At 42.5% G+C, this 14,451-nt stretch overlaps 1 protein-coding gene across 1 annotated transcript in view; it reads left to right on the plus strand.

Moving 5' to 3' along the window:
• The window catches only part of KCNH5 (potassium voltage-gated channel subfamily H member 5), a 147,891-nt gene that overhangs the window by 31,638 nt on the left and 101,802 nt on the right, over nucleotides 1-14,451 (plus strand). Inside the window, exons 5-6 of the mRNA XM_041476314.1 lie at nucleotides 6,496-6,611; nucleotides 10,939-11,331. Of these exons, the coding sequence (XP_041332248.1) occupies nucleotides 6,496-6,611; nucleotides 10,939-11,331 (509 nt within the window). The remainder of the gene's footprint in view (nucleotides 1-6,495; nucleotides 6,612-10,938; nucleotides 11,332-14,451) is intronic.

Below are 14,451 nucleotides of genomic sequence, written 5' to 3' on the forward strand. Positions count from 1 at the left end.
CCCAATATTTTGAATTTCATTTTAATAGACTCTAAGTCCAGAAATACTTTTTACTGCACAATGGGAATGACTGAACATTGTTTGACTATTTATCTGTATATTCAGGAATCTTGTTTATTCCCCTCTGTCTCTAAAGACCCAGTACTGGGATTATCAAGTTTTTCAAAGAGACAGTGAACTCCTTCAGACATACTTTGCCTGCAGTAAAGAGCAAACAGGCAGCCATTGACATGATTTTACTGCTTGAGAGTCTAGAAACAGTTTGGATTTATACATGCTAACTATTTATGCCAAAGGATGATCTGTGCTACCAATTGAATTCCACACTTCCTAACTCTGAGCAGTGCTGTCTCTTTGCTCTTGTGGGTAAGTCATAAATTATGTATTATTTAAGCATTCTGCATGTTAACTGTTTTGTGCTTCACAATGACATCAGAACAATCTTTCCATGGCTGGGATCTGTTCCCTGTGCTCCTGCAGGAATCAACACAAGCACTGCTGGAATTGCCCTCTACAATTGTTTTTTCACACAGAATATAATTCTTAACCCAAGTGTATTCCCTGTAATCTGAGGTAGGGGATAATTCCCTGTTATACTGATTTAAAAGTCATCATTATTTAAGACCAGACAAACCCTGACAAAAAGGTTAATTGCAACCCAGTAGAGCTACATTAATGCTTTATTAGGGGGAGCTAGTCATGTTGAGGTTTTTCAGAGCAAGTGCACCATAAAGGACATTAACATTTCACCTTGAGATTTCAAACTCTTCATAAACTCTGATGTATGAATTTAGCTTTAAAATAACATGATGTAGTTTATGAACTAAATGTGTTTTTTTCAATGTGGCTGCTAGCTAGGTGGTTAGATCTGCATTTGGAACTGTACACAAACCCAGTCAGAGAGACTGCAAATTTTCAACTCTTAATTAAATTATGGTGAGAGTTCTAAAGGTTTTATCACTTGCATTTAGTTATATTTGAAAATATTTTCTGTTTCATGAGCTTTGTGAGCTTGTAAATCCTTCTTATTCCAAGGTCTTGCCTCCACATAACCTTCAGGAAAGAGTCTCAGATGTCTTTTCCAACCTAAACCATTCAATGATTCTGTCTCATCCATTCCAGCATCACTTCTGCTCGGGGAAGCCTCCCTTGCTGCACTTTCTTTGGACAGATTTTACTGTTTTTTGGTTTTTTTATGCTCTGCCATACACTGCATCAACACCTTGGACCTGGCTGGCGTTTCTCCCTGGCAGCAGGGATGAGGAGCAGCGCGGGAGCTGCCGGGGGCTGTTAGTGTGCTGGACCCATCTGCAGGGTGTGTTTTTTGGGACCAGGCTGGTGACCAGAAGGGCAGAGAAGGATCCCTGTGGCAGTGCAAGGGTGCAGCTGGCAGAAATGTGAAGTCTCTAAAAGAGTCTGGAAAGGGAGAAAGCAGCAAGGGAGTGGAGGGAGGTTTGTGCAGAGCAGCTGCCGCAGAGCTGTGCCCATCCCAGAGATGCTGCACAGATGTGCCCATCCCAGCTCTCCAGTGTAAAACAGAATGATGGATTTGGGATCTCAGGGAGAAAGATGTGTGGGCATAACACTGGTGTTGTTGGAGGAGGAGCTGATGGAAAGGCAGTGCTGTCGTGAGTGGGATAGTTTGGACTTTCTTGTGGTGGAGGACAAAAGGATTGAGTTCTAACCCTGAAATGCCATTTTCCCCTCAGGCACCATGAAGCTTCTGTAGTGGTGTATGAATCTATACATTCATAAACCACTGAGTGGCTAAATGAGCTTCTCAGACCCTTCTGGAAAGCTTTTCCTCCTCTGAGGAGGTGTTTGGGTGCTCTGTTTGCTTTACCTGACTATTCCCTACCTCCCCCCCATGCTCCTGCACTCCCCCAGGCATCCTGTCGCAGCATCAACAACTTCAGTCACTGTCACAGCATCTGAGGTTTAGAAAAAATACCTTTTTTAAAAATTAATTTGGTAATCCTGTTTTTATTTCTCTTCAGAGAAACCTCTGGCTCAGCTGTTGTGTGAAGGACACCACAAAGTCATCTCTGTCTCAGACCCACAGTCAGAGGGCTGTCAAATTGGCAGTCTGGTTTAGGGCAAGAAGCATAGAGAATAGTGGATGTAAAATATTTAATTGTGTGTAAAATGCATGGAGGAAGAAGGAAGTTGCCAGCTTGGAAGGGCAGCATTACAGCTGGGCCAAGGCAGAGAGTTGTTTAGCCCATGTCTATCAGCATGTTTGCCTTCTTCGTGTCCTGTTCTTGTAACTGTTAAACCCCCAGTTTACTGAGAATGCAGTAATTTTACTTTGAATAATGGATAGAAACAGGCAAATATTTTGCTAGGTTCCTGTTTAAGAGATCATTGTTTTGGATCCTGAGAATGAATGCAGATCATGAGGGTTTTTTTTTTTTAAAGCAGGGGAACAAATGCTTCTTATTTTGTCCCTGGATAAGAAAGTAATTAAAGAGAACCAGGGGAAACAATCATTTTATTTATAGGCTGTTCCAGAATTTTCCTTTCGAGCTGGTTCACATCTTTGTGTGGAACACCTAGTTTAACTGCTTGTAAGGAGAAGCAGCTCCTGGCCTGATTTGGTGTGTGATCTGATGATGATGATGATGCTTTTTTTCCCCAAGAATGTGAGTGCAGTGGTGCAAGTTCAGGGTGCTACTTTTCAGGCAGTGCTGTGGAAGAAAGATGCAATCCAGCTGAGCTGAAGCGAGGATCAAAAGTGTTGCATTTTCTCATAAGTACATTTTTGTTTCTGCCCCTCTTGCACCTGCTATTTGTGCATCTCCTTTACTCCTTCCAGACTGAAAATATCTGTGAGGACAGGCGGTCACTAATACTTGGGATAAAATTATCATTCTTTTCAAGTGTCTGTCTAAAGAGGAAAAGAAAGGAGAGAATCGTTTGAAGAAACATTGACAGCAGTAGGCAGCTATGCACATTTTCCCTGGTCTATTTAAACATACACATTGGTTTTAAATATAATTCTTAACTTGTCTAGTCTACAACAAGGTCAAGAAAGAGAGAAATGTACCCTGTGCAGATTATTTCAGACACAAGGCAGCCTGTATGCATTTTCACCTTCCCACTCATAACCCAGCATCTTGCTGTTGATGTGTTTTTAATTCTCTTGGGTTGTAAATAGGAAACAAAAGAACCTGGTACTTTTTTCACACTATTGCAGATGGGTAGATTGGAGCAGGTAAAATAATGCTGGAGTTGGTGCTGAATTGGAGAAAAAAGTCATGTTAGTGTATTCTGTTCTTCCAGTGTCCAGAATCATGGGCTTCACAGGGCTGAAAGAAATGTGAAAATGTGAAGTCTCTAAATGAGGCTGGAAGGGTTTTGCAGAAGATCTGCTCTGGCACAAAGCAAACTTTGGTCTTGGTGGAGAAAGGACACGATGAAATGGTTTGTCCTGTGAAAAAAAGAGGTCACAGCAGATGAGCAGAGTGGTAACTTTGAATGCTAAAATGTGTGTCTTCTTTCTTTCACATGACATTGATGATCCCATGTGGTGGTAAAGAAGGATTTGAAAAAAAATTGTAGTTTTTCCTTTCTTTTTATTTTCACAGCAAAAGGGTTGCTGTTGTCTGGTGTGCAGTTTACTGCTCCATCTTCCCTAACTTCCCCAGGAATTCTGCATTTGTGGTTAATGCAGGACAGATGCTTTTCTTTCCTGAAACAGTGACAAGGGATTTCTTACCAGTTCTGCTTTTATAAGAGAGGCATTTTAAACCCCGTATTTGTATGAGAGGGATCTCTCAGCCTGCAAAGCACCATGACAGAGGATTTCTAGAGAGTGCATGAAGCCCTCTCCTGTCATTGCCAGCCTCTGACTCTTCTCCACATCCTCCTCACTGCAGGAACTGGGCTGAGCAGTGAGGAGGGGATGGGAGGGATCAGCCTCCTGGCCCTGCTGGCAGTTCTGTGTCTCACTCAGCCAGGGATTTCCACCATGGACAGGTTCAGCTCGGTCCTCTGGGAATCCCCACACCATTTTCTGCCAAACCACTTCCCAGCATGTACTGTCCATGGGGTTGTATCTCCTTAGGTACAGGGCTTTTACCTCTCTGCTGGACATCCCCATGTCCCTGTCAGAAGCTGGAGTAGCTGACGACACTGGGATGTGACAAATGTGGGTGATTTGGGCTGTACCCAGCAGTTTGTCTGTGGTGGTTTTGTTTTTTCTGAGCACTTTCCATCACTCTCGTATCAGCTGTGAAGCAGGATGACAAAATAAAGGTTGGGGACTAGTCCATGTTAGTCCTTCTGGACCACAGGGAAATATTTTTCCAGGAAAAGAGGATGATGACAGAGTACATGAGTGTGTGAGTACCTGCCCAGGACTGGAAGTGAGTGAACACCTTCCTGGAGGAGAGCTGCTCTTTTTCCCTGCTTCTTGCTGTGTGTTTGCAGTGACCCAAAATAAATCACCTGCGTGCAATGTGGCCTCCAGCAATTACTAGAAATGCTGGGGCAGAGCTGTCACAATGCTGTTACCAGGCTCACTTGCTCTTTGAAATTGCTGGTTTAGAAAAATAAAGAGCAGTTCTGACTTATGTCTTAAAGCTGTCTCCTTCCTGCAGTTTTATAGACAATTAGGAAAAGTGCAAGGATTTTTTTAATAGAAATTAGTAGTTCACAGATCACTGTAGTCTGCCTTGACCTTGTTAAATAGAGAAAGTGCATATTCCTAATTGAATATCCCTGTAAGCTCCAGAAGCATGAGACACATCCACAGCTCACATTTAAAGTTTACATTTCAAAAGTTAATAAAATGCTTCTATTTTTTACCTTTTCCCAGTGAATTTTTTATGTGCATTTTTGAGGTCATGTATAAATAGCCAGACACAAATGTTTGTGCAGTGCTGGTGGTGTGTCATGATATTTTAAGCTGTTCTGATTGTTCAGTGATGAACAATGGATTTACATTTGTGTGAATGCGATATGTGTGTCGTAAATGGCAAAGCCAAGTTTGTACATCATTTTTTCTTGAAGTTTTACTGTCTTTTCTGTTCCCTGCTTGTTATTTCGTCTCCCTCAGGGCTTCCCTTAACACTCCAAGTCCCTGACTCCTATCAGCAGAAGGCATTTAAAAACAAGCCTAGCACTGGCACAGGTTGCCCAGAGCAGCTGTGGCTGCCTCACCCCTGGAAATGTTCAGGGCTGGGTTGGAGTGGGCTTGGAGCAACCTGGTCTGGTGGAAGTTGTCCCTGTCTATGGCAGGAGGTTGGAATGAGATGGTCTTTAAGGTCCCTTCCAACCCAAACCATTCTGTGATTCTGTGATTATTCTAACGTAGAAATACAATGTTTCCTTTCTCAGATGTTAATATTTTTTCCCAAATTTTCACCTACTCAGCATTCAAATTAAATGAAAGTTAAACCTTCTCCTGAACCCCTTTCCTGTCTGTAACTTGTCTGATATTTTATCCACAACTCTCTGATAAAACAATGACATTACACCTGGTTAAACTGAATGTTCAGCATCTCCTTCTGTGTCCTTGGGAATATGTTTCCTTCCTAAAGATACTTGGATTTTGAATTTTCCTGCTACACTGCTGAAAATCCTGGTGTTTTCTTTGCTGCACCCATCTACTCCATCCACTGATGCATCCACACCATCACAAACACTGGGCTGTTTTTCCAGCAGGAGTGACTTGCTGACATGTCCCTGGGCTGGTGCTGCTGTCAGTAACACACTGCTGCTTGCCGGGTGCTGCAGGAAAACGTTCCTCAGGGGCAGCTCACTGTGTGGGTCCCAGGCTACAATTAAAGCAGATGTTTATCATTAGTATAATAGCTGAATTTATTTCTTAATGCCATTTGAAATCAAGTTCTTAATCTGACTTTAAATGCTTAATGATATTTTTTCTTTTTAGTTTGAAGCATTGCTGGTGGTGCAGTTTTTTTTTTTTGGTTTTGTTTTTTTTTTTTTTTTTTTTTTTTTTTTTTTTTTTTTTTTTTTTTTTTTTTTTTTCCCCAGTTTATTTTTTGTCCCTGAATTTTAGCTGGGGCAAAAACCATAAAGACTTCAGGATCAGACTTCTGGGGCTGCTCCAGTGGTCCTGAATCAGCAGGAGCCTTTCTGTACCTGGGAAGGATTTTCCTTCAGCAGGATTTGCAGGCTTGGGAAGCTTTTGCATGAACTTCAGTGGCTTAGAATTAGATTTCAGCAGCAGAGAATGTCCCCAGAAGGCTGAAAACAGGACGTCATCCCTCTAACACAATGTCTCCAGAAGGCAGAAGAAAGAATGTTTTGATTCCTTTCACGTTTACCTGTGTTGCCTTGAAGGAACAGTATTTTCCCTTTCGCAAGGTCTTTAAGCCCGGAGCCTGAAGCTGCTCTGTGCGGCAATTTAGAGAAACCATTCAGCTCTGAGACTGAATATCGCTGAGCAGAAAGGAGCTTTACTAGCACTGCATGAGGCCTGGGTAGCGCTGATGTGATTTCTGACACGGTTCCCTTGTTTCCCTGCAGGCTGGACCAAGTTTGCCCGGCTGACGCGGGCGCTGACCAACAGCCGCAGCGTCCTGCAGCAGCTGACGCCGATGAACAAGGCTGAGGTGGTGCACAAGCACTCCCGCCTGGCCGAAGTAAGTGGGGTGGACACCAGCCTGCTCCCTTCCTGGGGAGGTGGGGGGAAGAAAACCCACCCTAATTCCCACGGGGAAAGGAAATTCTTAGAGGAAAATATTTCCCGACTCTGATGTTTTCAGCCTCGCCGTTGCTCGTCGGAAAGCAGTACCACGTGGAAAGCTCAGGTGCTTAGGACAGGTCATAAGAACACTTCTACTTAAATAACACTATTTCTGTGCACACAGTCCTCAGCTTCCTGTTAATTCCTTAACTTGGGGTGCACGGTGTGCTTCTCTACTGTGCTGGAGCATGGAACCAGGATCGATGTCCTTGAGTCCCTCTCCCAGAAAAATGGGATTGTTTGAGAAACCTCTTTGGAAGCATCCCAGTCTGGGCCCCCATGGTCTGATATATGACTTTCCTGCAACACCACTCCTACAATATTTCCCTCATCACTTTTGTCTTCAGAACTGATGAAACGAACTCTTTGGCAGGTTGCAAATATCTCCTTAGGAGTGCAGGTGGTTCAACAAGTGAATACCTTCAGGTTAACTTCTGAAACAGAAACATTGCTTTCATCTTCGCATCCACTGGTAATGAAAAATAAATTGGTCAAAAATACAGAGTCAAAATATATGAGCTACTGAAAAAAGACAGCCCTTGTGCCAGAGAACTTACCCTGGCAAGTGGCTGTGGAGGCCACTGAACTATAATGATTATTTCTTTCATGCTGCATAGATTTCTAATTTTAAATCACCAAAGAATACACAATATCTTGTTAGTCAGCTGCATTCACCACAGACTGTCTCAATTATTCCTGTGTACAGCTAATAAAAATGACTGGTAGCTGTTAAGTCTGATAAGGTGAGCAGCACATTCTGCAAGGGATGAGCTATCAAGATAATGCTCCTCCTCAGAGACAGAAATACGGAAATACAATGGTGCAACCCCCCTCAGTCTGCCTTCCTCACAGCACTGTGCCTACAGTGCACTTTCCAGCCATAAACTACTTTTAAGAGAGGAATTTGCACACTCTCCAAGCAACTACTCCTGAGTACAACCTCATCCCAGCTGTTCCTGAGCACATCTACTCCCTTACTTGAGGTTCTCCTTGAGGTAGAACTGATAGCAGCTTTAAATGTTTGATTTTTTGTTTATTTTTTGTTTTCATTACCTTTCTGGTTTTAGTGAGCTTTGATAATATTGATAATAAAAATCTCAAATTATCAGAATGGAAACCCACAGTTTTCAGGTGTTGGCAGTGTGGCATTTTGCCTTGAGTGATCCCATACCAATAGCTTGGATAAATGCTGGATTGCTGACACCTCATTCTTCTCAAATTCATGACGTTTCAGTGTCCTGTAAATCCAGTTACAGCCATTCTTGGTTTAGTCTGGAGAAAGAAGTGAAGACTGGAGAAGATATGGTAACAATATTCAAAGGAGTCTAAAGCAGCACAGAATGAGGGAGGAAATTGTTCACCAGGACCACTATAGCTGGAGGAAAACAAAAAAATGGCAAGGGAGATTTAGATCAGGCAGCAGCAAAACCTCAGGTAAGGGAGTAGGTGTGCTCAGGAATAGCTGGGATGAGGTTGTACTCAGGAGTAGTTGCTTGGAGAGTGTGCAAATTCCTCTCTTAAAAGTAGTTTATGGCTGGAAAGTGCACTGTAGGCACAGTGCTGTGAGGAAGGCAGACTGAGGGGGGTTGCACCATTGTATTTCCGTATTTCTGTCTCTGAGGAGGAGCATTATCTTGATAGCTCATCCCTTGCAGAATGTGCTGCTCACCTTATCAGACTTAACAGCTACCAGTCATTTTTATTAGCTGTACACAGGAATAATTGAGACAGTCTGTGGTGAATGCAGCTGACTAACAAGATATTGTGTATTCTTTGGTGATTAAAAATCCATGCAGCATGAAAGAAATAATCATTATTGTTCAGTGGTCTCCACAGCCACTTGCCACCCACTCACCATGTCAAACTCAGCATGAGATTATGTTAAGAATAATAATTATGCTTTTACAGTATCGTGGGAGCTCCCAAGCACTCCACCACCAGAGGCACAGGGAACTATCAAGCATATGTTAATTGCATTCTGCTTGAGCCCTAAGTTGTTTATTTTTCCAGCTCTAGTGAGGACATTTCCAGCTCCTGCCCCAGTGAACAAGGCAAGGAACAAACAGGCCTGAAGAAACCAGGGAAAGAAGTCCCAGTGCTGATTTATCAGTGAAGTGTTGGACACTGATGTGTCCAAAGAGATATCTGGAGATAACAACCAAATTATGAGGCAAAGCCAAAATGGTGTGTTAAGTGCAGGTGGAAATTTTTGCTTTGAAAGAAATTTTCGCAAGGCAGCTGTGAGAAAATGATTGTGTAGATTGCTGCTTTAATTCCAGGGAAAGCCCCGTGGATCCACCAAAAAGTTCAGTGTGCTGCGGCGGTTATAGAAGTGCTGACAGTGAGTCTGTCCTGGACACCTGGATTTTGATGTTTTATGGGTCTCTCCAGGAGTTTGGCATCTGTGCTTGTCTCTGACAAGTGCCTCTGGGACCACACCACTCCACAGAGGGCTTTGTGTTACACTGGGGCTGGTGTGACATGAGGCTGCTGGCAAAGGGAGCAGCCACGGGCTCCTGGAGGTCTCTGCTGCTCTCGCACTGCTGCCTGTGTAGTGAATCCAGTGCTTTTGTGGGATAAATCTGTGCAATTCTGCTGACCCTGTAGAAAAGAAATGGCTAATTAATGTAACAAGTTAGTTTTTCTTTGTGTCAGTTCCGCTGACTTTCCCTGCAGATCCTGATTGCTGAATGTGGGCTTAGGGAGGGTGGGATCAGGATGGCAGGAGCAGGTTTGCATCCCTTCAGCCTGACACTGGCCCAGATTTGACATCTTGGGAAGCCAGAGCCCCCATCACAGAATGAGGGAGGCAGCTGTAGTTGTCCCTTGGTGTTTGCTGGAGAACAGATTTTTAGCAGAGCTAGACTTTTACTGTCTGATCTCAGTAACAGCTTTCTCTTTAAAACATCTAAAAGACAAGACTGAAAATAATTACTGGAGAATCCCTATCTGTGGTGCTTGAATTCATATTCTTAGCTATTATACAGTTTATTCAGAGCCATTTACTCCTCTCCACTGAGGAAGGATCCTGTGTTTGATCAATTTTACATATCTGAGGCTGCTGTTTTCAATCCTGGAAATATGGTGCATCACCCAGTATGGGGCAGGTGTAGGGCTGAAATGAGTTTTAAAGTTGCTGTAATTACTTATTTTATCCCATACAGACTTCAGATCCCCAGATGGATCCCCAAATGGATCTTTCAGTTCTCAGTGCAATAAATTGCCACGTGTGCATTCCTTTGTGCTTTTGTTTCTTGTGTTGGACTGAGATAAGAGGTAATTAGATTAGCTGGGAATGCCTTAAGTGAATTTGGCTTGGATTTTGCAGTGTTTCCAGTTCCACAATTTTACAGCAGTGAGCATGCAGGAGATTATAGTCCCATGCAGAAAAAATGAGAAATAATTACAGGAAATAAAGGAGAACACACTAGTCATATTGAGCTTGTGGGAACAACAACTTTTTGAAGAAAATATGAAGGAAGTGTGATATTGGCAGGGTTTTAGGCAGAGCTTGTGCACATGATGCCTCATTTTAGGAGGTGAGCCAGCAAGGCTCAGGTCTGTTTCACCTTTGATAGGGTGTTGCTCTGGCCCAGCAGGGACTGAAAAAAGAGTTTAGGCACAAAGAATTAGTCTTGTAACTAATATAAATCTGAATGAGTGTTCATGTTTAGATTATGTGTTAGGAAGAAACTCCTTTTTCTGAGGGTGGTGAGGCATAGGAACAGGTTGCCAGAGAAGCTGTGGCTGCCCCATCCCTAAAAGTGTTCAAGGCCAGGTTGTATAGGGCTTGGAACAGCCTGATCTAGTGGAAGATTCCCTGCCCATGGCAGGAGGGTTGAAGATAGATCATCTTTTAGGTCTCTTCCAACCTAAACCATTCTATGATTTTATGTTCATAACTGCAAAGCATCTGCTGGTGTGGCAGTACCCAAAACCTCTGTGTGGAGCCTCTGTTCCCTTGCTGTTGGCATGGTTTCCCATCAGTCCATCTGCAAAGACCTTCCTTTTTGCAGGAATATCCTCAGGTGCCATGCTGCTCCCATTCATTGAGTGATAGCTGCCTCCACACATCCTAAATAAATCAGATTATTTAGAAACTGTGGGTTGCAATGCCCAATGAGCACAGTCCTGTCTCTGCTGCTCCTCACAGAAGTCTGTAAGACCCCCCACTGGATTCTGTTCACTGAAAACAGTCACATTTGCCTCTCTGCCTCTTACAGGTTCTCCAGCTGGGATCTGATATTCTTCCTCAGTACAAGCAAGAAGCTCCAAAGACTCCACCACACATTATACTCCACTATTGTGCTTTTAAGACCACCTGGGACTGGGTCATCCTAATTCTAACCTTCTACACAGCAATCATGGTTCCATATAACGTGTCCTTCAAGACAAAGCAGAACAACATTGCCTGGCTGGTGCTGGACAGCGTTGTGGACGTTATTTTTCTGGTTGACATTGTTTTGAACTTTCACACCACCTTTGTTGGCCCTGGGGGAGAGGTTATATCTGATCCCAAGCTCATAAGGATGAACTACCTGAAGACGTGGTTTGTGATTGATCTGCTGTCCTGTTTACCATATGACATCATCAATGCCTTTGAGAATGTGGATGAGGTAAGTGGCTGTAGTCTGTCTCAAAAGGATTGTTTTAACTAAAGATTCATTCAGAAGCTTGTTTCCTGGTGCCTTGTGAAGGCTGATCTGGAACAGACATTAAACAAAGTTAAAGAATAAAGTAGGGATTTATTAAAAGGCCTCAATGGATCCACCTTGGGCAGCACAAGAGCCCAGCCAGGGCTACACCCAAAATGAACCAAAGTGGTCACAAAATGGATGACTAGTCAGGGGGTCTCCCACTTTTATAAGTTCTGGTCCATTTGCATGTTGGAGTTAATTGTCCAAATATAGCTTTAGATTACGCAGTCACATCCTGCTTGTTTTTTTCTCTTCAGTCCACCTTTGTTTGTGCTCTTGGGCCTGAGATTTGATCATTTGTCCTTGGTCCCCAGCTGGAGAAGGAATTGTTTTGTCTCCCTACTCTGTGAAGAGAGCTCACCATCCCCTGATATGAAGCCCAGACCCACACACTAAAGCAGCACAGAATCTGAAAAGTAGAAAAGCTAAAACCTGAGGCATCACCCAGTGAGGCAGCTCATGCTCTGTGCAGATACAGGGATGTGGCCTTGAGCTGCTGGGATTTACCAGCAAGACATTCCTGCCTTGGTGGAGAGGTGTCTGAGGGTCCCAGTACCACATGTGGATGCTTATTTTAGTGGCAAGGGTTTTAGAATGGCTTGAATGTCATCCAAAAGCATTGGTGCAAATCCCTGTCAAAGTGGGCTGGGCCATTTGGGATGTCCCCTGTCACAGCCTTCCTTTTCAGCTCAGTCCTTGGGCAGCTGTAACCCATTGCCGACCTTGAATACACTTCTGTATTTGCTCTGGCTGAAGCTGGTGACAAATTTCCCACTTACATGAAAACAGGGAATGTCTCTGAATAAACATTTTTTTAAATCCTGCCCTAGGACTGCCTTTTGAACCAGGCTGTAATTTTTTTAAATACCATTTTAAATGTTTGATTGAGAGGGAGATTTATTTCCATTTTTATTCAACTACAACTAAAATTTGGGAAACTGATTGAGTAGAGAGAACATAAATATCATAGATGGATGCTGAATTAAAGCTTTTTAACTGCTAGGAGTGTTAACATTTATGCAGTCGAGCTTGCAGCCTAAGCTAATACAGAAAGCAAGCAATAACTACAACAAATAATGCATGCACAAGTCAGTGTAGAGAAATTCATTATTAAAATGGAACTGTAATGGCTTTAGGACTTGTTTTAATTTTTCTCTAGAGCTTTTTATCTTCAGGGCCATAAACAGATGAAAAAGCCTCTCTCTGTTAATTTTTGAACATTTTAACAGTTTTTTCTTAGAACACCGTTTAGTGGGGTTGTTTGTTTGTTTTTTAATTCTCAATTCTGCACTTAAATATCCTCACTATATAAAACCTACATTCTTTTTTTTTAATGCAGGCTTTGCTGCAAATTTTGTAGAGCTCCTTCAAAATTCCATCCCTGCCTCTGCATGCTGAGTAGCATCTTTTGACATTGTTCCATTTTATTTATAGCAAATATGACAGAAGTGATAATACTTGTAGCTTAAATTCAAGATCCTGTGAGGGCTGCCCATCTGAAGCCAGGTTGTACAGCCAGGCTGTGTAAGAAGGTGATATTAGCAAGATTGTAGACATAATACATCTTTTTAAGGTAACCACTTTCAGACTCAGAGGAACCTGATTTTTATAAAAAATGCAGCATTATCTCCAGATTTTTGTGCTTAGATATGTAAAACAAACAGAAAATGTCCGTGCCCAAGCAGGACAGATTTAAAAGGATGAGGTTAACCTTTTTCTCTAACATATAAATGGGAAATAAGCCATCTGCAATATTTGTGACAGGGAAGAGAATCTTGACGTAGAGCATTATCATTGAGACACACCTAAAGTGACAAACTTTAATCAAAATGTAGTAACAGCAGCAAGGTATTGTGAACTCCAGTGATCCTAGAGCAGCTGTCATTTGCTTTCAAACAAATGAAACATTAACTCCCTCTTAATAAAAGAGATAACAGTAAGATTCCCTTGTCGTGAAGTGCTGTGTTATGTCTCTGGAGCCTCCAGCAGGTTTATATTTACTTGATTTCCCTCTCCTCCAACTCCAGCTTTCCCTAGTGTCTGAAAAGAATTGAAATTATTTTGAAAACAGGTATGTAAACAGTCAGCCTTTCCTCCCTGGGTCTACATTTTCTCTTTAAGAAATAAGATCTTTTTTTTTTTTTTTTAGTGATATGTATTGATTTGTGACATTTAAGTCTTTCGAGCTGGTTGGTGTGTTCTGGGTGGTTGCAGTTATTAATGCTCTTCATCTTCATTTGGTTTTTAACATTTATTTTAACTGGCACTCCTTGCCTGGGATTTAACTTTTCGGACCCCCAGCAGCAGGATGTTCAAACACTGTTCAGGGGTAAAGAATAAGTAAATCCATAATCTTAATTTGGGAGAGATGCTCTGATTAAAAGCAATGTTTCTGGTTAGAAAGTGGGTGTTTCCTTATTAAGGCAAGCAGGAGAGAGAAGAGTTCTTTTAGCTCTTGATTCTGCAAGGTTTTAGCTCTGTCTTGGCCCGGGGTGTTGGATATAATGTTAAAGTTGATGGTTGTGGCATTTCAGATAAAACTGCAGAAAAAGACCTCAGCAATAAAGACCTTGGGTGCAGGTCCTGGTGCTCTTTGAGTTCTTGTGGTGGCGAGGGATGGACCCAAACCGGAGTGAACAGCCCTAAAAGCCAGCTGAGTGAAAGATGACTTTCCAAATTTCCCTTGTTTTTCCCACATCTGACCCTTGCTGTCACACATAAAGCATTAAATGCTTTTTTGCTAGGTGTTAAGCAGCTAGATGAGAAAGGGGAACACCATTGGAGGGGTTTCTTCTCCTCCCTATGGCAGATCTCTCACTCATGAAGAAGGATATGGCCAAGGAGGGTTGGGATTTTGTCTCTCTGTTGTATCTGTAGACTGCTCTATGTGATACAGGTGCTTGAAGTGAACTAAGATGCCTTGAGCACTAGAGTGCTTTTTATAATGCCAAAATTAAGGAGATAAATGGAAAGATTAAAAAAAAAGGCTGAAAAAAGGAAATGTGTGTTTTCTTACCGAGGGCTGTAGTCCTTCAAATG

Source organism: Pyrgilauda ruficollis, unplaced genomic scaffold (assembly GCF_017590135.1).
Source record: "Pyrgilauda ruficollis isolate IOZ18807 unplaced genomic scaffold, ASM1759013v1 scaffold38, whole genome shotgun sequence".
NCBI classification, from domain to species: Eukaryota; Metazoa; Chordata; class Aves; order Passeriformes; family Passeridae; genus Pyrgilauda; species Pyrgilauda ruficollis.